The sequence below is a fragment of the Suncus etruscus genome, chromosome 17 (assembly GCF_024139225.1).
Source record: "Suncus etruscus isolate mSunEtr1 chromosome 17, mSunEtr1.pri.cur, whole genome shotgun sequence".
Classification (NCBI taxonomy): domain Eukaryota; kingdom Metazoa; phylum Chordata; class Mammalia; order Eulipotyphla; family Soricidae; genus Suncus; species Suncus etruscus.
Window position 1 is genome coordinate 21967169 of NC_064864.1, and position 24915 is coordinate 21992083.

Below are 24915 nucleotides of genomic sequence, written 5' to 3' on the forward strand. Positions count from 1 at the left end.
CTTTGACTTACGTTTGGTGTTCAATAAGCCCCAGCACCAAGTAACAAAAATAAAGACGGGGTTGAAGTGATAAACACTATGGGGAAGATGTTTGTCTTGCATGCAGCCAATCTGTGTTTGATGCCCAGCATCCCATAAGGTCCCCTGAGCCTGCCAAGTGATTGCTGAGCAGGGCCAGGAGTAACCCCTTAGAGTCAATGGGTGTGGTCTAAAAAACAAAACCAACGAACAAAATCAAATATTCTTTTACAGGGCCAGAGAGATAGCATGGAGGTAAGGCATTTGCTTTTCATGCAGAAGGATGGTGGTTCGAATCCCGGCATCCCATATGGTGCCCCGTGCCTGCCAGGGGTGATTTCTGAGCATAGAGCCAGGAGTAACCCCTGAGCACTGCCGGGTGTGACCCAAAACCCAAAAAATATATAATAATAATAATAATAATAAAAAATAAAAAAATAAGTGTTCTTTTACCTTGTGCTGAGGATTAACAAGGCAACACCTGGTGGTGCATGGGATCCTAGGAGCTGTATACAGCAATGCTAAGGGGACGGACTACGTTTACCGGGGATCTAATGTAAGTGAGACACATGCTAAGCATGAACCCTAACCATAGCACAATCTCTAAGTCTATCCTTTTTTTTTTTTTTTTTTTTCATTTTTTTCGTTTTTTGGGTCACGCTCAGGGCAAGGCAAACGATCTACTGCTGCGCCACCTCTCCAGGGTCCAGTCCACCCTTCTTCTTTTTTTTTTTTTTTTTTTGGTTTTTGGGCCACACCCGGTAACGCTCAGGGGTTACTCCTGGCTATGCGCTCAGAAGTCGCTCCTGGCTTGGGGGACCATATGGGACGCCGGGGGATCGAACCGCGGTCCGTCTCCTAGGCTAGCGCAGGTAAGGCAGGCACCTTACCTCCAGCGCCACCGCCCGGCCCCGCCACCCTTCTTCTTAAAGAAAAAAATAAATCCAGGGGCCAGAGAGATAGCATGGAGGTAAGGCATTTGCCTTGCATGCAATAGGATAGTGGTTCGAATCTCAGCATTCCATACGGTCCCCTGTGCCTGGCAGGGTGATTTCTGAGCGTAGAGCCAGGAGTAGTCCCTGAGCACTGCCAGGTGACCCAAAAACCAAATAAATAAATAAATAAATAAATAAATAAATAAATAAATAAATAAATCTAGACGTGGTCAGGGTTTGATCTGGCTTGGAGAAACATAGGGGAAATCAAACTTGTGCTGCCTTCATTAAAAATATGTACTGTGGGGGCCGGGTAGGTGGCGCTGGAGGTAAGGTGTCTGCCTTGCAAGCACTAGCCAAGGAAGGACCGCGGTTCGATCCCCCGGCGTCCCATATGGTCCCCCCAAGCCAGGGGCGATTTCTGAGCACATAGCCAGGAGTAACCCCTGAGCATCAAACGGGTGTGGCCCAAAAACCAAAAAAAAAAAAAAAAAAAAAAAAATGTACTGTGGGCCCGGAGAGATAGCACAGTGGTGTTTGCCTTGCAAGCAACCGATCCAGGACCTAAGGTGGTTGGTTCAAATCCCGGTGTCCCATATGGTCCCCCGTGCCTGCCAGGAGCTATTTCTGAGCGGATAGCCAGGAGTAACCCCTGAGCACCGCCGGGTGTGGCCCCCCCCCCCAAAAAAAAACCAAAAAAAAAAAAAAAAACCAAAAAAAAAATGTACTGTAAACTTCCTAAAGTTGGGAGTCATTTTATATGCTGGTATACGGCATGCTGAAACTTATTCCAGCTTCAGGGGCAAGTGATCCGCCACCCTCTTACTTTTAAAAAGTTTTTCATGGGTTGAAGGGTTGTCTTATACGCCGGAAAATACGGTACTTGGAGGCCAGAGCAGTGGTGCTAGGCATAAGGCATCTGCCTTGCAAGTGCTAGCCTATGATGTACGGTTCCATCCCTTGGAGTCCCATATGGTCCCCCAAGCCAGGAGCAATTTCTGAGCACATAGCCAGGAACAACCCCTGAGCATCAATGGGTGTAGCCCCCCCAAAAATATGTACTTGTGGGGGCAGAGCGATAGGGCATTTACCTTACATGCAGCTGACCCAGGAGAGACTTGTTTCGATCCCCAGCGTCCCATATGGTCCCCCAAGCCAGGAGCAATTTCTGAGCGCAAAGCCAGTAGTAACCCGAGCGCCACCAGGTGTGGCCCAAAAAAGAGTATAAGCACTACTGTAAAGTACATTACAGCAATAATAAATTTAGCTTTTCTGAGAAGTTATAAAACTACCAAGTTTGTGGGGTAAAAAACTGAGCATTTGATCACCCTACCATTGTCCTGATTTCTTTAATATTTTTGGGGGTGTTATTTGGGCCACACAGGGTGGCGCTCAGGGGTTATTCCTTCTGGCTCTACACTTAGATCACTCCTAATGAGCTCAAAGGACCATATGGCGTGTGAGGGATTGAATCTGGGTTGGTCACTTCAAGGAAAGTCCCAAATCCACTGTACTATCACTTAATCCCACATCATTTTTTCCTTTATGGAAACCACATTGGAGTGACAAGTACAGGCCTTCATCTTAGTCTCTATCACTTTAAGAGTTGATGTACGGGCTGGAACAATAGATAGGTACAGCAGGTAGGGTTCTTGCTTTCATGCAGCTGATTTGGGTTTGATTCCCTAGCATCCCATATGGTCTCCCAAGCCTGCCAGGAGTGATTCCAGGAATAACCTGAGCGATACAAGGTGAACCTAGCTGAAATCCTAAACAAAGGTGTTTCCCCAACTCCTCTTCCCAGCAACCTCTCCCTTTGAAAGCCCACCTGGATAGGACCTTCCCCCACCCTAGTGGATTGGGTTCCGGAGAATAAAGAATGCAGTACTGTCTTTGGAAGGACATATACACCACATAGCAGAGAGAGGCCGTGAAGCAAAAAGAAGACTGCAATAAATCTAGTCCTCACTGGCTTGGTATTATTTCTCTGTTGGCCCCCAAAATATGTTTACTTATTTGGATCTTTTTTTGGGGGGACCACACCCCATGACACTCAGGGGTTACTCCTGGCTATGTGCTAAGAAATTGCTCCTGGCTTGGGGGACCATATGGGATGCCAAGGGATTGAACCACGATCCACTGTGGTCTGTCCTAGGTTAGCACATGCAAGGCAAATGTCCTACGGCTTGTGCCACCACTCTAGCCCTTTTTGGATTTCAGATTTTTTCTCTTCTCCAACTAAAGATCAAATAAGTTATTTGCTATAACAGTGTGGGCTCTTATTGTTGAAATTCACTTGTAATAGTAGAAAGTGTTACCAATAGGTGCCAGAGAGAATACAGGGACTGGGGCCTGCGTGATAGCACAGCAGTAAGGAGGCATTTGCCTTAAATGTGGTCAACCCTTAATGGAATCAGGTTCTATTCTCGGCATCCTATATGGTCCCCTAAGCCTGCCAGGAGTAACCCAGAGTGCTGCTGGGTGTAGCCTAAAAACCCCCTCCCCCAAATGGAGACTATAGGAATTAAGATGCTAACTTTATTTATTTATTTATTTATTTATTTATTTTATTTTTTTTTTTTTTTTTTTGGTTTTTGGGTCACACTCAGAAGTCAATCCTGCTAGGCTCGGGGGACCATATGGGATGCTGGGAATCAAACCGGGTCTGTCCTGTGTTGGCCACGTGTAAGGCAAACTCTCTACCGTTGTGCTATCGTTCCGCCTCACTAAAATGCTAAATTTTTATATGACCAATCCTGGTTCAATCCCCAGTACAACATGTAGTTCCCGGGGCACCATCAGGAGCGATGCTTGAGCAAAGCCTGGAGTAAGCCCTGAGTACCACTGGGCATCACCCCAACCTTCCCCCCAAATGTCACCAATTCGGCTGGAGTTATAGTTCAGTGGATAAGGCACTTGCTGTGCTACTAATTGGCCTGGGTTCAATGCCCAGGATTCATTACAGTCCCCTGGGCCCACCAGGAGCAATTCCTGAGTGTAGAGCCAGAAGTAATCCCTGAGCACTGCCCAGTGTAACCCAAAAAACAGACACAAAAAAGTCACCCACCATATTACAACATTTAACAAAAACACCATAGCTCTTGTCCCAACTGTAATTACAATTATCCTTCACCCATTTTCCCCTCTCATTGCAATAGCTCCAGTCTTCCTTTTCCTTTGCTGTTACAATAACTGAGGATTACACACATGCCTGACTGTATGGCTTCCACATGCAGGTATACTTTCCTTTTTTTTCTTTTTGGTTTTTGGGTCACACCCAGCAGGGATCAGGGATTACTCCTGGCTCTATGCTCAGAAATTGCTCCTGGCAGGCTCAGGAGACCATCTAGGATGCCAGGATTCAAACCACCGTCCTTCTGCATGCAAGGCAAATGCCCTACCTCCATGGATTCTCTTAGGCCCCCTAGTATTCTTTTTCTTATTTGTGATGCTCACACATGCTAGTTGAGTACTGCTCATTTGTGGTTAAACATTTTCGTCATAATGCTCAAATATAGTGGCTGTCAGGTACTGTATACTTTTTTTTTTTTTTTTTGGTTTTTGGGCCACACCCGTTTGACGCTCAGGGGTTACTCCTGGCTATGTGCTCAGAAATCGCCCCTGGCTTGGGGGGACCATATGGGACGCCGGGGGATCGAACCGTGGTCCTTCCTTGGTTAGCGCTTGCAAGGCAGACACCTTACCTCCAGCGCCACCTACCCGGCCCCAGGTACTGTATACTTTGACGCACGGAAGCAGCCCTAAACAGAGCTGCCAGGATTGAATTCTCAGTCTCACACTTGTAAGGCAGACACTGTGCCATTGAACAATCCCCAGAAGTTTAAGTTTTCCTCGGAATCTTACGTATACTTGTGAACAGCATACAAGTGTTTCCCCACATCTTCACAGTCACTTTTTTGTTTTTGTGCCACACCAAGCAATGGCTAGTGGTTACTCTTGACTCTGCACTTGGTGATCACTTAGGGGCTCAGGTGACCATTTGAGATTGTTGTATAAAGCAAATGCCTTATCTACTCTGCTATCTCTCTGGTCCCCAGAGTCACTTTTAAGGCAAGGTGACATTTTATTCTGTGAGCTTTGTTGCAATGATGAATTCCTGGTTTCTGAATACTTTTTCTACTCTCCTTTTCATTCAATCACCACTCAGACTTTCTCACACTGTTTGTGGTACACTTTTTTTTTCTTTTGTTTTTGGGCCACACCCGGCGGTGCTCAGGGGTTACTCCTGGCTGTCTGCTCAGAAATAGCTCCTGGCAGGCACGGGGGACCATATGGGACACCGGGATTCGAACCAACCACCTTTGGTCGTGGATCGGCTGCTTGCAAGGCAAACGCCGCTGTGCTATCTCTCCGGGCCCAAGAGTGTACACTTTGGAGGCTGGAGCAATAGCACCGTGAGTAGGGCATCTGTCTTGTATGCAAATGACCCAGGCTTGATCCCCGACATCCCATGTGGTCCCCAGAGTCTGCAAGGAGTAATCCCTGAGTGTTACCCAGAGTGAACCAAAACAAAGATAAAAACAAAAAAGAAAAGATTGTACACTTTTGTTACAGCACTAGAGTCCCAGAAAGTAGTGCTGCTGGATCAAATCACATAGTCTCATGTATGCCATGGAGCCATTCCTAAGTCTCTCCAGTAGGAACACTTTCAAGGCCTAAAATATGTATGCCACATTGCTTTCCATAGGACGATTCTTGCAACTGGACAAAATACGTGCCTTTTGCTTATTTTTGGACCCTCCAAAAGTATTAATTTAATTTGTATGCACACGTGTGTGTATTACATACAATAGTATTCATAGACTACTCTCAGCACTGTCTTGAAGATCACTCCTGGCAGTGCCTGGGGAACAACAGAATGCCTAGGGCCAGCTTACATGCACACACAAGGCACTGAACTCTCCCTATCCCCCCCCCTTTTGGGAATCACACCGGCAGTGCTCAGGGGACCATATAGGATGCCAGGATCCGAACCATCGTCCTTCTGCATGCAAGACAAACGCCCTACCTCCATGCTATCTCTCTGGCCCCCAAGACTTCATCTATTAAAATGGAATACAAGAGTGGAGAAGGTGACTCAGTGGTGGGGCACTTGCCTTCAATGTGTTAAGTCCTGGGTTCAATTCTGGCACCATATGGTTCAGAAGCCATACCAGCAGTAATCCTGAAGAACCTAACTACAAGTTGCCACTGAGCACTACTGGGTGGGGTCCTCCAACCAACAAACAAACAAATAGCTGAGGGATGAGGCTCCACAGAGCAAATGCCTAGGATGCCTGAAGTCCAAATAAGGCTAGAAAATAAATACCAGCTTCAGAGTAGTCAGAAAGGCATGATGATTAAGAGTTGATTGTAAATCTCAAAGACCTTATTACTTATTAACAACTGCTAACTAAGGGTCACTTTGCTTACTATCAGTACATCTGAAAAAGAAAAAATAGAACAACAATAATAAGGAGCTGACAGGCACCTCTGTCACGCAGTGAATGCAGTCTTTACGGAGAGTAAATCCGTGAGGACTCAAAGCAAAACTGTGGGGTAGATGGTGTTATTATCCCCATTTTACAGATTAAGGAGCCAAAACAGGGTTTCAATTTTTTCACTCAGCTTTCATAACCTCTTCAGCTCAGATATAAACCTTGTACTTTTATTTTTTGTTTTTTGGGTCACACCCGGCAGTGCTCAGGAGTTATTCTGGCTCTATGCTCAGGAATTTCTCCTGGCAGGCTTGGGGGACCATATGGGACCCTGGGATTGGAACCACCGTCCCTCTGCATGAAAGGCAAACGCCTTACCTCCATGCAATCTCTCCAACCCCCAAACCTTGTACTTTTTAAAATCAATTTCATATGGGGCCATAGCAATAGCACGGCAATAGTGTTTGCCTTGCATACAGCTAACCCAGGATGGACCTGGATTTGATCCCCAGTATCCCCATATGGTCCCCAGAGCCTGCCAGGAACAATTCCTAGGTGCAGAGCCAGGAGAAGACCCTGAGCACCGCTGGGTATGGCCAAACAAAAGCAAAAACAAAAAATTAATGTTGTAATATGTGAGAAATTCTCAGCAATACTTTGATTTGCTCTGAGTAGTCAATTAACTCCCCCTACACCTAAAAGTATACCTTCTTCCTTAATGTTGGTCACATAGTTATAAGAAAAGTTTGAGGAATACTCTACATATCTCATGTAATTTATATACCAAGAAAATCATTGGCCTGCCTAGGTACTAAGAATCTGGGGAATAATGAATTAAAATCAAACCAAAAAAAAAAAATAAAGAAGAAATACTACAGTGAAAGATATGAAAGCCATTATAGAAAAAATTGTGTTTTTAATCAGAAGCTTTCTTTGACTTACATGTATTATTATTATATCAATTATATTATATATTATGTTATGTCACTATATTATGTTATATTAGTCTACCTCATTATGCTAATCAATTTTCTCTTTTGAATAAATTCTTACAATAATAAAAAAATAAAATAAGGGGCCGGGCGGTGGCGCTAAAGGTAAGGTGCCTGCCTTGCCTGCGCTAGCCTTGGACGGACCGCGGTTCGATCCCCCGGTGTCCCATATGGTCCCCCAAGCCAGGAGCAACCCCTGAGCTTTACCGGGTGTGGCCCAAAAACCAAAAAAAAAAAAAAAAATAAAAATAAAATAAAATAAAGAAGCATGATCCATGAACCAGGGTGCTAGCACAGCTGATCCGGGACGGACCTGGGTTGGATACCCGGCATCCCACTGAGTCTTCCAGGAGCAATTTCTGAGTGCAAAGCCAGGAATAGCCCATGAGCGCCACCGGGTGTGGCCCACAAACAAACAAAAACAAACACCCTCCAGACTCTCTCCCTATTCAATCTCATAATAGAGAGCAGCTTCTAGGAAGTACAACTGACAAAGACAAACCTCTTTACAAAAACTTGGGGAGTGGGGCGCTGAGTGAGAATACAGCAGGTAGGATGCTTGCTTGCCTTGCTCGCAGTTGACCCAGGTTGTGGGAACTAGCCAATCACATGCTTCTTATACCTTAACCTCTATATTATCATTCCAGTACTGTCATTTTAACTTTGTTTTTGGGTCATATCAGTGAGTTCAGAGATTACTCCTGGCTCTGCACTCAGGAATCACTCCCTTGTGCTCAGAGGCCTATATGCGATGCAAGGCAAGCAAGCGCCTTATCCTCTACTATCTCTGGCTGCAAGACAAGAAAATTCTTTCGAGTCTTCTTTACCTTACCACTGCCCCACTTTTCTTCTTCAGTTTTCAGCCATCATTCCAGACTAGTTCTCACAAGTCTGGAGGCCTAACCTTGCTTGTTATAATCAACTCAAACTCTAGGATAACATGAGTTCCCATTAATTAAGCACTGCACTAAAATATTTTAGCATTAAGGAACCACCTTAGAAACTATGTTTTCCAGGCCCGGAGAGATAGCACAGCGGCGTTTGCCTTGCAAGCAGCAAATCCGGGCCCAAAGGTGGTTGCTTTGAATCCCGGTGTCCCATATGTTCCCCCGTGCCTGCCAGGAGCTATTTCTGAGCAGACAGCCAGGAGTAACCCCTGAGCACCACTGGCTGTGGCCCAAAAACCAAAAAAAAAAAAGAGAGAGAGAGAGAGAGAGAGAGAGAGAGAGAACTGGTATCCAGTAGGAAAAAGGGGGCTAGAGGATAGGATAGGGAGGGGACAACTACTGTGATGGAAGGAAGCATTCAACCAGGAGATTCTGGGTTTTTTTGTTTGTTTTTGGGTCACACCCAGTGACCAGGGGTTACTCCTGGTTATGCGCTCAGAAATCCGGGATTTGAACTACCGTCTGTCCTGGATGGGTTGCATGCAAAGCAAACACCCTACTGCTGTGACATCTCTCTGTCCCTCCTACATCTAATTTTAAATATTCAGATTTGGGGAGTAATCTCAGGGGTCTGGGGTACATATATGGCATGTTCAAGAACCTGAGTTCAATCCTTGGTTCTACACTGTACCCTAAGCACCTCTAAATGTTGTCTTAGGGACAATGCACCCTTCACCCCAGCACTGCTGATCCAGCCAGAATGGTGCTGCAGTGCAAGAATGAACAAAGCTGATTTGCAGAGTATCGCTATGAATTGCTCTTGAGCCCCCTAACCTGCTTGTGAACCCACCTCAAAAGTAGGACTTTGATGAGGACTAGAGCAATAGTATAGTGGACAGGGCACTTGCCTTGCACACAGTGACCCTGGTTCTATTCCTGGCATCCCTTATGGGTCCCCCATTCCACCAGGAGTACATAATTCCTGAACCTGTTAGGAGTAATGCCTGAGTACTCCAAAACAAGAGAAGAGAAAGCAAGCAAGGAATAGAAAAAAAAAAAGAATTAAACTTGAGTCCCTCCTGGGGGGGAGTGTATCTGGGTCATACCTGAGTGCTTGGTAAACGATATGTTGCCAGGAATTAAACCAAGATTCGACATATGCAAAGCAAAGCAAGTACCTTAACCTCTAAGAGATGAGGCCTGAGAGCATTTTGGGTCACACTCAGGGGCCACTCCTGGCACTATGCTCAGAAATCACTCCTGGCAGGCTTGGGGACCACATGGGATGCCGGGATTTGAACCACTGTCCTGCATGCAAGGCAAATGCCTTACCTCCATGCCATCTCTCCAGCCCCATATTTTCTATATTATACTCTGTCCAAACAGAGCCTGGATTGTTTCATGGGTATAAACTGTCATGTTTTGGGCATACAAATTAGCCATCTTTCTCAATTCTCCAACAACCACTTTACCATATTTAATAATATAATTTTGTTCATTTTGAGCCACACCCATCAGTACTCAGGAATCAGCACAGGAGGGCCGTATGGGATGTGAGGATTGAATTTGGCTGTCTGCATGCAAAACAAACACTCTCCCAACTGTGCTATCGCTCCTCCAGCCCAGCGGATGATCTTTCAAAACATCTCATTAACCAGTAAGCTCCTAAAGAATGTGACAGGGAAGTGCCAGTAAGAAAACTCTAGGGCCAAGAACATGCTTTATCTGGAAAAGTCTGGGTTCGATTCCTAGCACTACCAGGAATGATATCTGAGAACTGGGGATAATCCCAAAACAAACAAAAAATCTGACTATTTGGGGCCGGGAGAGATAGCACAGCGGTAGAGCGTTTGTTTGCCTTGCATGCAGATGATCCAGGATGAACGGTGGTTCGGATCCTGGCATCCCATATGGTACCCGGAGACTGCTGGGGGCGATTTCTGAGTGCAGAGCCAGGAGTAACCCCTGAGCATCGCCAGGTGCGACCCAAACCACCCCCCCAAAAAAACCGATTATTTGATGATTCATATTTCATACAGATGTTTGCTGAGTAATATACATATACATATATACATATATATATATACATACACATATATATATATATATATATATATATATATATATATATATATATATATTTTGGTTTTGGGTTACGCCCAGCAGCGCTCAAGGGCTACTCCTGGCTCTACACTCAGAAATCACCCCAGGCAGGCTTGGGGGACCATATGGGACACTGGGATTCGAATCACCATCTTTCTGCATGCTAGGCAAACACTTTACATATTGCTATCTCTCCAGCTCCATAATAAAATATTGTTTAAAGATCAATTTGGCCCAGGTCTTAGAGTTTTTTTCTCATGACTTTTTCTTCGAGTCTTCATAGAACTGGAAATTTTGGGCAAGAGTTAGTATAGGAGATAAGGTACTCACCTTGCATGTGACTATGATGGCCACAACTCTTGCCCTGGTTCAATTCACCAAGACCACATATGATCTCCTGAACATCACCAGGGGGGTACTACTAAGCACAGAACCAGGAACAGATTCTGCGTACCACCAGCTATTGTCCCCCCCCCAAGAACCAATAAAGTTTATAAGCAAATGACATAAAACAAGAATTTAAGTTCCAAATCATAGAAAAATGTATTTGAATTAAAAAATAAAAAATGTATTTGATACCTAACAATTACTCTGAAATACTCTGCTGTTAAACTTGAAATAACATCTAACTAAAAAAAATAGTGTTTATGGGGCCATAGTGATGGCGCAGTGGTAAGGAGTTTGCCTTGCACACTGCTGACCCAGGACAGTCCATAGTTCGATCCCCCAGTGTCCCCCAAACCAGGAATTATTTCTTAGCACATTGCCAGGAATAACCCCTGAGCGTCACTGGATGTGGCCCAAAAACCAAAAACAAACACAGACACAAAAATAGTGATGTTTAACTTGAATATTAAATATAACTTAATAGAATCTTAAAAATGTTTGTACTTGGGGCCAGAAAGATAGCATGGAGGTAAGACTTTTGCCTTGCATGCAGAAGGATGGTGGGTGGTTCAAATTCCAGCATCCCATATGGTCCCCTGAGCCTGCCAGGAGCGATTTGAGCATAAAGCCAGGAGTGACCCCCCACCCACAAAAAAAAAAAAAAACACAAACGTTGAATGATAATACAGAGAATAATGTGATTGCCATGAACCCAGTTGACCCAGTTCAATCCCGGGAATCCCATATGGTCCCCAGAGAAGTGCCAGGAGTAATTCCTAAATGCAGAGATAACCCCTGAACACTGCTAGGTGCAGCTCCAAAAGAAAAAAATAAAACAAAGTAGAAATAAAAACCGGGGGCCAGAGCAGTGGCACAAGCCATCAGGCATCTGCCTTGCACGTGCTAGCTACCCCGGCATCCCATATGCCCCCCCAAACCAGGAGTGGTTGCTGAGCGCATAGCCAGGAGTAATCTCTGAGTAGTCGAGTGTGGCCCAAAATTTAAAAAAATGGGGGGGGGGTCGGAGAGATAGCACAGAGGTATTTGCCTTTTAAGCAGCTGACCCAGGACCTAAGGTGGTTGGTTCGAATCCCAGCATCCCATATGATCCACTGTGCCTGCCAGGAGCGATTTCTGAGCATAGTCAGGAGTAACCCCTGAGCACCGCCAGGTGTGACTCAAAAACAAAACAAAACAAAACAAAAAAAAAAGACATAAAAACCAGGATAGAACTTGTTTATCAAATGACTTGAAATATATTATACTCATGTATAGGAAGAGAATTCTTTATTTAGTCATTCAAAAATCAACAAGCTGTACCCAAGCTTATAGCACAGCAGTAGGGCATTTGCCTTGCATGCAGCCAACACACAGGACAGATCCCAGTTCGTTCCCCAGCATCTTATCTTATATGGTCCCCAATTTCTGAGCGATCTCAGAGCACAGAGCCAGAGTAACCTTTTTTTTTTTTTTTTTTTGGTTTTTGGGCCACACCCGGCGTTGCTCAGGGGTTACTCCTGGCTGTCTGCTCAGAAATAGCTCCTGGCAGGCACGGGGGACCATATGGGACACCGGGATTCGAACCAACCACCTTTGGTCCTGGATCGGCTGCTTGCAAGGCAAATGCCGCTGTGCTAACTCTCCGGGCCCAACCTTTTTTTTTTTTTTTTTAAATATATAAAATATTTTTTTGTTTTGTTTTTTTCGGGCCACACCCGTTTGATGCTCAGGGGTTACTCCTGACTAAGGGCTCAGAAACTGCCCCTGGCTTAGGGGGATCATATGGGATGCCGGGGATCAAACCGCGGTCATTCCTTGGCAAGCGCTCGCAAGGCAGACACCTTACCTCTTAGTGCCGCCCTATGTGGCCCCAGAACAAACTATCTGATGTGATATTCTTTAAATTTAAAAATAAATTTAAACTTCATATTCTCTCTCATATACACACAGGCAAAAATAAACACACCACAGAACTACTACAATTATAAAAATCAATTAATAAAACTAGGGTTGGAGGTGTGGTTCAGTGGTAGAATACTTGGCTAAGCATGTGAGGTTTGGTTTGATTTCTGGCATCACAGTAAATAATAAAATTAATCCAGAGAACAGTTACAAATAAATCAAGTCATTTTTGTGTCTTCTTTTCTCTTTCCTTACACTAATTTTCCCTTCAGCAGCAGCAATCTTACCTCCCAAATGAACACATATGGCGCTAGAGGTAAGGCATCTGCCTTGCAAATGTTAGCCTAGGACGGACCGCGGACGGTTCCATCCCCTGTGTCCCATATGGACCCCCAAGCCAGGGCGATTTCTGAGCATATAGTCAGGAATAATTCTGAGCGTCAACAGGTGTGGCCCCAAAACAATACAAAAACAAAAAATAAAACCGAACAAACCAAATACACACCTACTGAGCCATAGATCTAGTTTGTCACTACTTCAAAATCTCCCATGGCTGGAGAGATATACAGCAGGGTGCTTGCATTGCACATGCCCAGATTCCTGATCCCACTTGGTCATCAGGACTGCCAGGAGTAATCCTTGGGCTCAGAGTCAAAAGTAAGCTCTGAGCATACCAGGTGTGGCCCTAAAACCAAAATCATACAGTCTTCCAATGCCCCCAGGAAACCCAATTAGAATGAGTGCTACTGAGACAAGGAATTTTGAGAGCCTATTGTTCTACATAATGCTGAATGGATGATATATGCCAGGTCATACAACTGTTTTGTATCTAGATCACAGTAACACACCAGTTCATTACCCTACTTCAAAAAAACCCTTCTTTTTTTTGGTTTTGGGGCCACACCTGGAGGTGCTCAGGGGTTACTCCTGGCTGTCTGCTCAGAAATAGCTCCTGGCAGGCACGGGGGACCATATGGGACACTGGGATTCGAACCAATCACCTTTGGTCCTGGATCGGCTGCTTGCAAGGCCAATGCCCTGTGCTATCTCTCCGGGCTCAAAAAAAAAACCCTTCTTCAACGGTAAGGGCGTCCGCCTTGCACGCGGTCAACCCGGGACAGACCCAGGTTTGATCCCTGGCATCCCATAGTCTGCCGAGCCTGCTAGGAGCAATTTCTGAGCACAGAGCCAGGAAAAACCCGAGTGCTGCACCGGGTGTGGTCCCCCCCCAAAAATACAACAAACAAACAAAAATCCCTTTTACAGCCATTCTATCCTTCACTTTCTATAAAATCTCTCTTTTTTTTTTTTTTTTTTTTGGTTTTTGGGCCATACCCTGTGAGGCTCAGGGGTTACTCCTGGCTATACGCTCAGAAGTTGCTCCTGGCTTCTTGGGGGACCATATGGGACGCCGGGGGATCGAACCGCGGTCCGTCCTAGGTTAGCGCAGGCAAGGCAGGCACCTTACCTCCAGCGCCACCGCCCGGCCCCTAAAATCTCTCTTTTTAAACTTTAGGCATTTTACTTCCAAACTTTCCTTATGCTGACTTCCGTTTTGTTTTGTTTCTGGACCACACTCAGTGGCGGTGCTCAGGGGTTACTCCCGGCTCTGCATGCAGAAATTGCTCCTGCAAGCAGGGGGACCATATGGGAAACCGGGATGGAACACGAATCCATTTTGGGTCATCCACATGCAAGTCAAATGCCCTACTGCTGTGCTATCATTCCAGTCCTCTTATGTGACTTATTATTTTTAAAAAAATTTTCCTTTGTTTTTTGGGCTATACCCTTATGTGACTTATTTTTTATTATTCATTTATTCATTTATTTATTTATTTATTATTTTGGTTTTTGGGTCACACCCGGCAGTGCTCAGGGATTATTCTTGGCTCTACACTCAGAAATTGCTCCTTGCCTGCTTGGGGAACCATATGGGATGCTGAGATTCAAACCACCGTCCTTCTACATGCAAGGCAAATGCCCTACCTCCATGCTCTCTCTCCGGCCCCTATTTTTTTTTATTATTTTTTAATTTTTTCCCTTGTTTTTTTTTTGGGGGGGGGCTACACCCTTAAGTACTGGGGATCAAACCCAGGTCCGTGGTGTACAAGGCAAATTACTCTACCTCTGCTTGTACTATCACTCCAGTCCCTTCTTTTTATGTTGGGGGGGGCCCACACCCACTGACACTCAGAAATCGCTCCTGGCTTGGGGGATCATATGGGACACCAGGGACTGAACCAAGGTCTGTCCTGGATCAGTCACGTGCAAGGCAAAAGCCTTACCGCTATGCTATTGCTCCAGCCCCTTCTTTTTTCTTTTTAAGACTTGACTTGTTTTTCCAACACAATAGCCAACTTTCCCCCCTTAGAACTTGATTACATAAAGTTTTTGCTTTGCTTGGAGGATGATTTCCCCTTCATTTACTTATTATTTTATTTTTTTGGTTTTTGGGTCACACCTGCCAGCGCTCAGGGGTTATTATTGGCTCTACGCTCAGAAATAGCTCCTGGCAGGCTCAGGAGACCATATGGGATGCCGGGATTCGAACCATTGTCCTTCTGCATGCAATCTCTCCGGCCCCCTTTCATTTACTTATTTATTTCTAAAGTTCCTGGATTTTTATTTTGAATCACTGTAAAGTCACACAGAGGCCCTGTTATCCCTCACCTTAGGTCAAGTCTTTCTAAGAACTACTCTTCTCTATACCTTGTTTCCTGCTTCTGATCACTATCTGAGGTAGCCTCCTTTTACATTTTTTCTTCTTTTTGTTTTTTTTTGGGCCACACCCAGGGACGCTCAGGGGTTACTCCTGGCTATGCGCTCAAAAATTGCTCCTAGTTTGGGGGACCATATGGGACGCCGGGGATCCAACCATGGTCTGTCCTAGGCTAGCGCCAGCAAGGCAGATGCCTTACCGCTCCAACCCCCTTATTTTATTTTTTTTGGGGGGTGAGCCACATAGGGTGGTGTTCCAGAGCTTTCTCCTGGCTCTGTGCTCAGGGATCACTCCTCGTGGGGCTCATAGGATCAAATGAGGTTGACAGTGTAAATGAAGGCAAGTGCCTGAAACTACGATCTCTTGAACGCTTCTATGTATATACCCTTCCATTTATTATTTTCTAGGTTTACTCTCCTTATATTAATCCTAACTTTTACTTTTCTACCAATTTTTAGTCAATCTGTCTCTTCCTTTAAAAGTCAGGGAACAGGGGCCAGAGAGATAGCATGGAGGTAAGGCATTTGCCTTTCATGTAGAAGGTCAGTGGTTCGAATCCTGGCATCCAATACGGTCCCCTGAGCCAGCCAGGAGCGATTTCTGATCAGAGAGCCAGGAATAACCCCTGAGTGCTGCTGGGTGTGACCCAAAAACCAAAAAAAAAGTCAGGGAACAATCTGGGGGATTTAACACAACAGTAAAGTACATGGCTTTCACATGTAATATTCTGGAATAGATTCCCCAGGAACCCCTTCACCCAAAAAAATGAGGAAGGGGTACTGTATTTTCCGGCATATAAGACGACTTTTGAAACAAAAAGGTCAACCGAAAATTGGGGGTCGTTTTATACGCAGGAATATCCCAGAAATATTTCAATATGCCACTAAATGAAAATTGTCTGAATATTGCCACAAAATTTTCCAACTCGATCCTGCACCACTCACTGCAAGGCTGCTCGGACCGCCTCTCTAACTCAGCCAATCTAAGCAGGCTTTTTATGCATGCAAATTAGACAATGTTCTGGGCCTGAATCTACACTGTCAAAAGCCTGCTCAAATTGGCCAGAGTCAGAGAGGACGTCTATTACAGTATAACCTTTAAACCTTTGCTTGTTGTGATTGACTCACTGTGGTACAAGAGCACAGGAACACATGCAGCACAGGAACGTTCTGTCTGATACAGCAAATATAGGCCTAAACCTATGTTTTAACTGCAAAATTAGGGGGTCGTCTTATACGCGGGGAAAATACAGTAGTTAAGATAGTACAGCAGGTAAGGCACTTACTTGCCTTGCACCAGCTGACCCAGGTTCAATTCTCCAGCATCCCATAGAGTCTACAGAACACTGCCAGAAGTGGTTCCTGAATGCTGTCAGGCTGACCCCCCCAAACCCCCAGGCCAAAAAAAGAGAAAACATTTCAATAAAAAATACTGGACTAGATAGAACAAAGAAAACACCAATCCTTAAATAAACAAACAAGGTACAGGGATCTGTTAGCACAATAGTAGGATACATATCATTTGTTTGAAGACAAAGGGTCAATCCCATCACCAAACATAAGAATTTAAAAATAAAAAGGAACTGGGGCCGGAGAGAGAGCATGGAGGTAAGGCGTTTGCCTTGCATGCAGAAGGACAGTGGTTCGAATCCTGGCATCCCATATGGTCCCCTGAGCCCGCCAGGAGCGATTTCTGAGCACAGAGCCAGGAGTAACTCCTGAGCACTGCGGGTGGATTCCTCCCCCAAAAATAAATAATAAAAAAAAATAAAAAGGAATCTTTTTATCAGGGGCATGAAACTGAGCTCAACTGTGATGCCTAAGGTGCTAATCCATTTAATATGTTCAGTTTGGGACACCAGGAAGTATTAGATTCTTTTTGCACTGTATTAGCTCTCTATTAGCTCTCTACAAAGGCACAAATCTGTGAATTACAGGATAAGACAAGCAATCCAACAATTCATTATAAAGTAAAACCACTCAGAATCTATTTTTTTTTTTTTTTTTTGGATTTTGGGCCACACCCGGCGGTGCTCATGAGTTACTCCTGGCTGTCTGCTCAGAAATAGCTCCTGGCAGGCACGGGGGACCCTATGGGACACCGGGATTCGAACCAACCACCTTTGGTCCTGGATCGGCTGCTTGCAAGGCAAACGCCGCTGTGCTATCTCTCCGGGCCCTCAGAATCTAATTTAAGCTTAGTAACTGAGTGTCCTCCCAAATACCAGTAGAAATAAAAACCTAAGTTATAGCAACATTCTTATTGTGGGAACATTAAAAAAAAAAAGAAATTCAAAAGTGAATTGTGACAATTCTGGGAAAAGTCCTATTATCTGTGAGGGACAGGGAATAGGTTAAGATTTTAATAGGTGTGGGGCTGGAGAGAGGGCACAGCAGGTAGGCTAGGATAGTTATATTCCTCAAGCCTTATAAGAATGATTGGGGGGGGGGGGGGGGCAGGAGTGATCCTTGAAGGCAGAGGTGTAAGCCCTGAGTACAACCTAAAACGATTTCAGTAAATGAAGAGTGGATGGAGTTAGGCCATCTGTTAAGCACTAAAGCTAGAGCAAGGTACAAAAACATCTAAAGAAGTATGTAGGAACAGCTATCAAGCAAAGAAGATTCAGCCCAGTTGGGCATCAATAAGATAAGAAGGAAAAAAGACAGGCATCAAAGACAAAGTTTGATTTGGTATGTGGTAAGACAGACACACACAGAAAATATGGACTGATATTTTGTAGATAATGCTACTCATCAGTGTATTCTCATTTTCCCTCTAGAAGAGAATCAAGTCATCAGTCAACACTTTTTTGTTTTGTTTTGGTTTTTGGGTCACACCCAGCAGTGCTCAGGGGTTATTCCTGGCTCCAAACTCAGAAATTGCTCCTGGCAGGCTTGGGGGGACCATATAGGACGCCAGAATTCGAACCAATGACCTTGTGCATGAAAGGCAAACGCCTTGCCTCCATGCTATCTCTCCGGCCTCATCAGTCCACACTTTTTGAAGCAGCTTTATTATAGTGTTTTTCACAGCATGGCTTCATAAAAGTCAGAGATTAATTATGTGATTCACCTCCACCAGTTAATCTACTTAAGACAGCATTCCATACAGTGGGTTCTAAAGTTCTCTCCAATTTCTTATATTGGAATTAAGTTATGCTTGATGTTGACTCCATTATCAACTTCCTCAGAAACCTGACCGTTTTGAAAAGTTCCTGGTGTCTAGATCTTATTTATATACAGTATGTGACGTACAATCACTTTCCTCCAGTTTCTAAGTGCATTCAGTTTTGTAGTAAATCTTAATCTTATTATTGTTATTTCACCTATCTCTATTCTACAGAACCAACATCTTAGGCATTCAGTGGATGCTCCTGAATTAATTTTTCATGTTTAAAGCTCAGAATTGTCAAATCAACATTCAGAAACATCTCCTGAAAAAATATGCATCAGCCATCTCTCCTTTATAAACAGATGTTTAAGAAATGAACATGAAAAAAAAAAAAAAAAAGAAATGAACATGAAAAAAAAAAAAGAAATGAACATGGAGGTAAGGCGTTTGCCTTCCATGCAGAAGGACGGTGGTTTGAATCTCGGCATCCCATAAGGTTCCCGTGCCTACCAGGGGCAATTCCTGAGCATAGAGCCAGGAGGAACCCCTGAGCACTGCTGGGTGTGTCCCAAAAAACAAAAACAAAAACAAACAAAAAAAAAAAGAAATGAACAATGGAACTTATCATCTTTATTTCATTTGGGTGACACTGACACTGCTACACACATCACCTTGGTTGTGACAAGAAGGAACTTGGGCATCCTGCATACAAAATATGCACTTGACACTGAGCTATCTATCTCTCTGGCTGTAAAATACTTGAGGACAAACTTGGCATAACCAATCTGGTAAGTAAGGCATACTGAAACAAATAATCCAAATAGTGCCTTTTAATGGAAAAGACAATGCTCTTTACTTGTACCATTTTGGGTCTTGACTTTAAGTTATCATCAGACAGATGACACAGAAGTACACCCAACACTGAGTGGAATAAAATGCCATTCCAAGTTTCCTAGTAAGCAACAGGTTAGCTTTTGAGGGGAGCATAAACAGTGATGCTCAGGGGTTACTCTTGGCAGCGTGTGGGAGACCATGCAGGAGTCCTCAAACTTTTTAAACAGGGGGCCAGTTCACTGTCCCTCAGACCATTGGAGGGTCTGACTATAGAAAAAACAAAACTTATGAACGAATTCTTATGCACACTGCATATATCTTATTTTGCAATGAAGAAATAAAACAGATACAAATACATTATGTGGCCCGTGGGCCATAGTTTGAGGACCACTGCATGGGATGCCAGGGATCAAGCCCAGGTTAGCCGCTGACTAACCAAGACAACCAACAATCTAGCTTTATTCCATCCTTGAAATTTTAACCAAAAGACTCTCTACTTCATTAATGGTCCAACAGAGGGCGGGGGATAGAGTATAATATATGTGTGTACATATATATAATCAATGTGTTAGAAAATAGAAGGCGCCTGGCTCATCTCAAATTTAGCAGCGCGCTATTCATCTATCATCCTATTTCACAGCTAAAAGACTTGTATTTTCAGGCACGAAAACATTTTCTTTTGTTGGTAGGTTAAGGGAGTGCGGCAGGCAGGCAGGCATGCAGTCTAGATCCTTTAACCTAGAGCGCAGAGAGCTCTTGCAGGGAGGGAGAGCCAGATTCCTGAACGCAGTGTGCAAGCTTGCGTGTGCATGCATGATCCCGGGGGTAAGGCAGGCAGGGGGCGGGCGGGGTGCTTGCATCGGAGCGGGTTGGTGGGTTGTTTTGCTATTTTTAACAGACAGACCTCGCTTGCTTTACTCTGATAATCAAAAAGAAAAAAGAAGCGACGAAAGGCAAAGATCGTTCCCTAAGTCTGCAACGCCGCCAACCTCCTCCTGCTAGGGGGTGGGGTGGGGGGAAGAGGACTGCAAGGCCGGATCTCAAGACCTCAAGACCTAGGGGTTGCAAAAGAATTGGGTTGCATGGGCCCGGAGAGAGAGCACAGCGGCGTTTGCCTTGCAAGCAGCCGATCCAGCACCAAAGGTGGTTGGTTCGAATCCCGGTGTCCCATAGGGTCCCCCGTGCCTGCCAGGAGCTATTTCTGAGCAGACAGCCAGGAGTGACCCCTGAGCACCGCCGGGTGTGGCCCAAAAACCAAAAAAGAAAAGAATTGGGTTGCATGGAGAGATATAGTGCATGCCTTGCATGCAGAAAGAAGGACGGTGGTTCGAATCCCGGCATCCCATAGGCTCCCCCAGGAACCTGCCAAGAGTGATTTCTGAGCGTAGGAGAGCCAGGAGGAACCCCCTGGGTGTGTTGCCGGGTGTGTGTGACCCCCCCCCAAAAAAAAGCCAAAATGGTTACGAAGGGAGTAAATGGGCTCCAACCACACCCCCTCGGACGCTTCGATCGCCCCTTAAACGTCCACACTTACCGTACCCGCCGTCCCCCTTAACCCACACCCACCCTGCCCTGGGCCCCGTCCACCCGTGGCGACGCGTACCTGGGCGCCGGCTCGATGAGCGTGGTGGTGTCCAGGTAGTGGATCTTGTAGAACTCGAGCAGCGCGGGCAGGTGCTCGAACTCCTGGTCGCCGATCTTGAAGCGGCGGTTGGGCAGCGAGTTGATGATGTAGTGCGACACGCGCGAGTTCTCCGACACCGACAGCACGTAGTCGCCGGGGCAGGTGGACGAGTCGCGCACCAGGAACACGCCGTGGCGCTGGCCCTGCAGCCGGTTCTGCGCCTCCTGGCGCGACACGGGGCCCAGGTACCAGGCCGAGCGGTCCGCCGAGTCGAACCTGGCGGACGACATGCTGGGGCGGTGGTTACCCGGGGGCGACTTGGGGGCGACTCGGGGGCGATCGGGCCTCGGGGGGCCTCGGGGCGACACCTCGATCGCGCCTCCTCCTCCGTCCACTCGCTCTCAGCCTCGAGCCCGCAGCATCCTCCGACCCGACGTCGCCCCCGAGGCGCCCCCCGACGCACCAAGGCCGCCGCAGGCTGCACCGATTCTCTCTCCGAAGCAGGGGCTGAGCTCTCGCTCGCTCTCTGTCTGTGTGTGTGTCTCTCGGGCCTACGACGCAAACTGAGCACTCACGGCCCCGCTCCCAGGCGCCTCCCGTGGCACGACGCTTCTTCCCTCCGCGGCTCCTCCGAGGCGCTTTTCTCGCCCTCTGTCTCTCGCTTCCCGGGAGCCGCGGGCACACAGCGACAAAATGGCGGACGCGGAGAGAAGCAGCCGGCCGCCTCTCTCTCCCCACCCCTCCGCCTCGGCGCGCCGCTCTGCGTCTGCGCACGCGCATGCGCCTGCGCGGGCTCCGGCTTCCCCGCGGGCGGCGGGAGCCCCGCCCCCCGTGACGTCGCACCAGGGCAGCCAATCCGGAGCGAGGGCCTCGCGGGCGCCGCTTTCGGCAGCTGTTCCCGCCTGTTTCGGGCGGAGGCTCCGAGGGGACCCGCTCGTGGCGGCGCGGAGAGTGCAGCGGGGCGGGCACTCCCTTCCTGGGCCGGCCGAGCTGCGCCACCGCCACCGCCACCAGGGGCGCTGTCGCCGCCGCCGCCGCCGTCGGCCGGAGCTGAGAGGGAGCGGCGTTGCGTCACGGAGAGCGGCTCCGGGAACAAAGCGTTAACGCGGAGAGGAGAGGAGTGGAGTGGAGTGGAGGCCCGAGCGCACCTCTCTCCCGCCCTGGACGGAGGCGTGGCCTGGGGAGGCGAGCGGGCCTCCCCGGAGGGAGGTGGACGCTGGACACACGCACGCTGGACACACACACGCGTCAGTCAGTGAGGGGGACCGGTCGCCACACACAGGCTGGACACACACACTGGACACAACATGCTGGACACACACACACATTGGACACACACTGGACACACGTCAGTCAGTGAGGGAGACTGGTCGCCACACACACACTGGGCACACAACATGCTGGACACACACACGCTGGACACAACATGCTGGACACAACATGCTGGACACACACGCTGGGCACACAACATGCTGGACACACGCTGGGCACACACACACGCTGGACCTGGGAGGTCAAGGAAACTTCTGGAACACATATGACACGCACTGGATACACGCACAAGTCAGTCAGTGAGGGAGACCAGTCACCACACACACACACACTGGATTCACACGCTCGACGTGGGAGATCAAGGAAGCGTCTGCTATGCACACACACACACACACACACGTCAGTCAGTCAGTGAGGGAGACCGGTCACCACACACACGCTGCACACCCACACACTGGACACACACGTTGAACACACACACTGGACACACACTGGACCTGGGAGGTCAAGGAAGCTTCTGGAATGCACACACACAACATACTGGACACACACATGTCAGTGAGGGACACCGGTCGCACACGCGCACACACATACACACACACACACACACCTCAGCAAGGGAGACCAGTTGCCACACACACGCTGGACCTGGGAAGTCAAGAAAGCTTCTGGAACACACACACACAACACACTGGACACACACACCTCAGTCAGTAAAGGAGACTGGTTGCCACACACACACATACACACACACACACACACACTGGTCGCCACACACACACACTGGACACACACACAATGGTCGCCACACACACACACACACACACACACACTCTGGACCTGGAGTTTCAAGGCAGCTTCTGGAACGTGATGATCGTGGGGACTAAGACACCTCTAAAGGGATCTGACAGGCCTGATGGGCCTGAGGACCTGGGTGATGGTCGTGAGGCAGAAGAAGCAGGTGTGGGCCCGGAGAGATAGCACAGCGGTGTTTGCCTTGCAAGCAGCCGATCCAGGACCAAAGGTGGTTGGTTCGAATCCCGGTGTCCCATATGGTCCCCCGTGCCTGCCAGGAGCTATTTCTGAGCAGACAGCCAGGAGTAACCCCTGAGCATCGCTGGGTGTGGCCCCCCCCCCCAAAAAAAAAGAAGCAGGTGTGACTGTTGGCTCCCAGAATTGTGAGAGCCTCTCGGGTGTGGCCCCGGGCCTGCCGCACCCACACGGCCTCTTCGTCAGCTTCTCTGCTTCCTATCATTCCTTTGCTCAGATTTTTCACACGCCCATCCCTAAAAAGTGCATTTGCACACACCTCTGAAATGTAAGATTTGCGCGTGTAAAACATACATTTGCATACATCTCTGAAATGTAATATGTACACGTGTAAAAATGCATTTGCACAGCTTCAGAATATAAAAAATTTACATCTACCCCTAACATGTACATTTGCACACGCTGTAGAATATACATTTACAGACACACCTAAAATGTAAAATTTACACACCCCTCAATGTACATTTCACAAACCCCTAAAGTGTAAAAATCTACGTATATTCCAATACCAAAATACGCATTTACGCACATCTTTAAAAATGTTCATGTTGCTGGAGAGATAGCATGGAGGTAAGGCGTTTGCCTTTCATGCAGGAGGTCATCAGTTCGAATCCCCGCGTCCCATATGGTCCCCCGTGACTGCCAGGAGCAATTTCTGAGCCTGGAGCCAGGAATAACCCCTGAGCACTGCCAGGTGTGACCCCAAAAAACCACACACACAAAAAAAAATGTTCATGTAGGGCCTGGAGAGATAGCATGGAGGTAGGGTGTTTGCCTTGCATGCAGAAGGACAGTGGTTCGAATCCTGACATCCCATATGGTCCCTCGAGCCTGCCAGGAGTAACCCCTGAGCACTGCTGGGTGTGACCCAAAAAAAAGTTTTATTTACGTTACACAGTGTGCAGATCTTATCTTCCTTCTCTCTGGGATGCCTAGAGAAAGCAGAGCAGGTTTTTAGGCAGGAGTGGATGTGTGCATGGTGAGGGCAGCACATGTAGCCCTGCTAAAATGTAAATTTTACTTTCCCCTAAACTGTAAAATTTATACACACCCTAAAGTTTATATTCACATACTTCTAGAATGCACATTTTCACTGGGGTGGAGTAGAAGAATCTTGTGTTATTCTCTTCTGGGTCTGGTTGGGCGATATGCCTTGCACATAGCTGACCCACGTTTAATTCCCAGTATCCCATATTGTGCCCAGAGCATAGAGCAAGGAGTCAGCCCTGAATACCACTAAGTGGTTTCCTCCCCCACAAAAAAGGTGTGTGATTAAAGGCCAGGGAGGGGGGCAGAGAAATAGCACAGCTGAGGGGGTGTTTGCCATGTGGGCAGATGACTTGGGATTGACTTAGGTTCAATCCCCAGCATCCCATATGGCCCCCCGAGCCTGCAGGAGCCATTTCTGAGCGCAGAGCCAGGAGTAACTCCTGAAAGCCACTGGGTGTGGTCCCAAAACAAACAAACAAACAAAATCAAAGGCCAGGGAGGTGGTAAGGGGGAAATAAATGATGACAAAAATAGTATTGTTATGGGACTAGAGCAATACTACGATGGACAAGGCACTTGCTTTGCATGTGGCTGACCAGAGGTTGATCTTCGATATCCCATATGGTCTTTCAACACCAGGATTAATTCCTGAG

At 46.9% G+C, this 24915-nt stretch overlaps 1 protein-coding gene across 1 annotated transcript in view; it reads right to left on the bottom strand.

Moving 5' to 3' along the window:
* CRKL (CRK like proto-oncogene, adaptor protein) overlaps positions 1-21241 on the bottom strand; it is a 33852-nt gene extending 12611 nt beyond the window's left edge. Inside the window, exon 1 of the mRNA XM_049790722.1 lies at positions 20930-21241. Within this exon, the coding sequence (XP_049646679.1) occupies positions 20930-21240 (311 nt within the window). The 5' untranslated portion in view covers position 21241. The remainder of the gene's footprint in view (positions 1-20929) is intronic.
* Positions 21242-24915: the final 3674 nt, after the last annotated feature.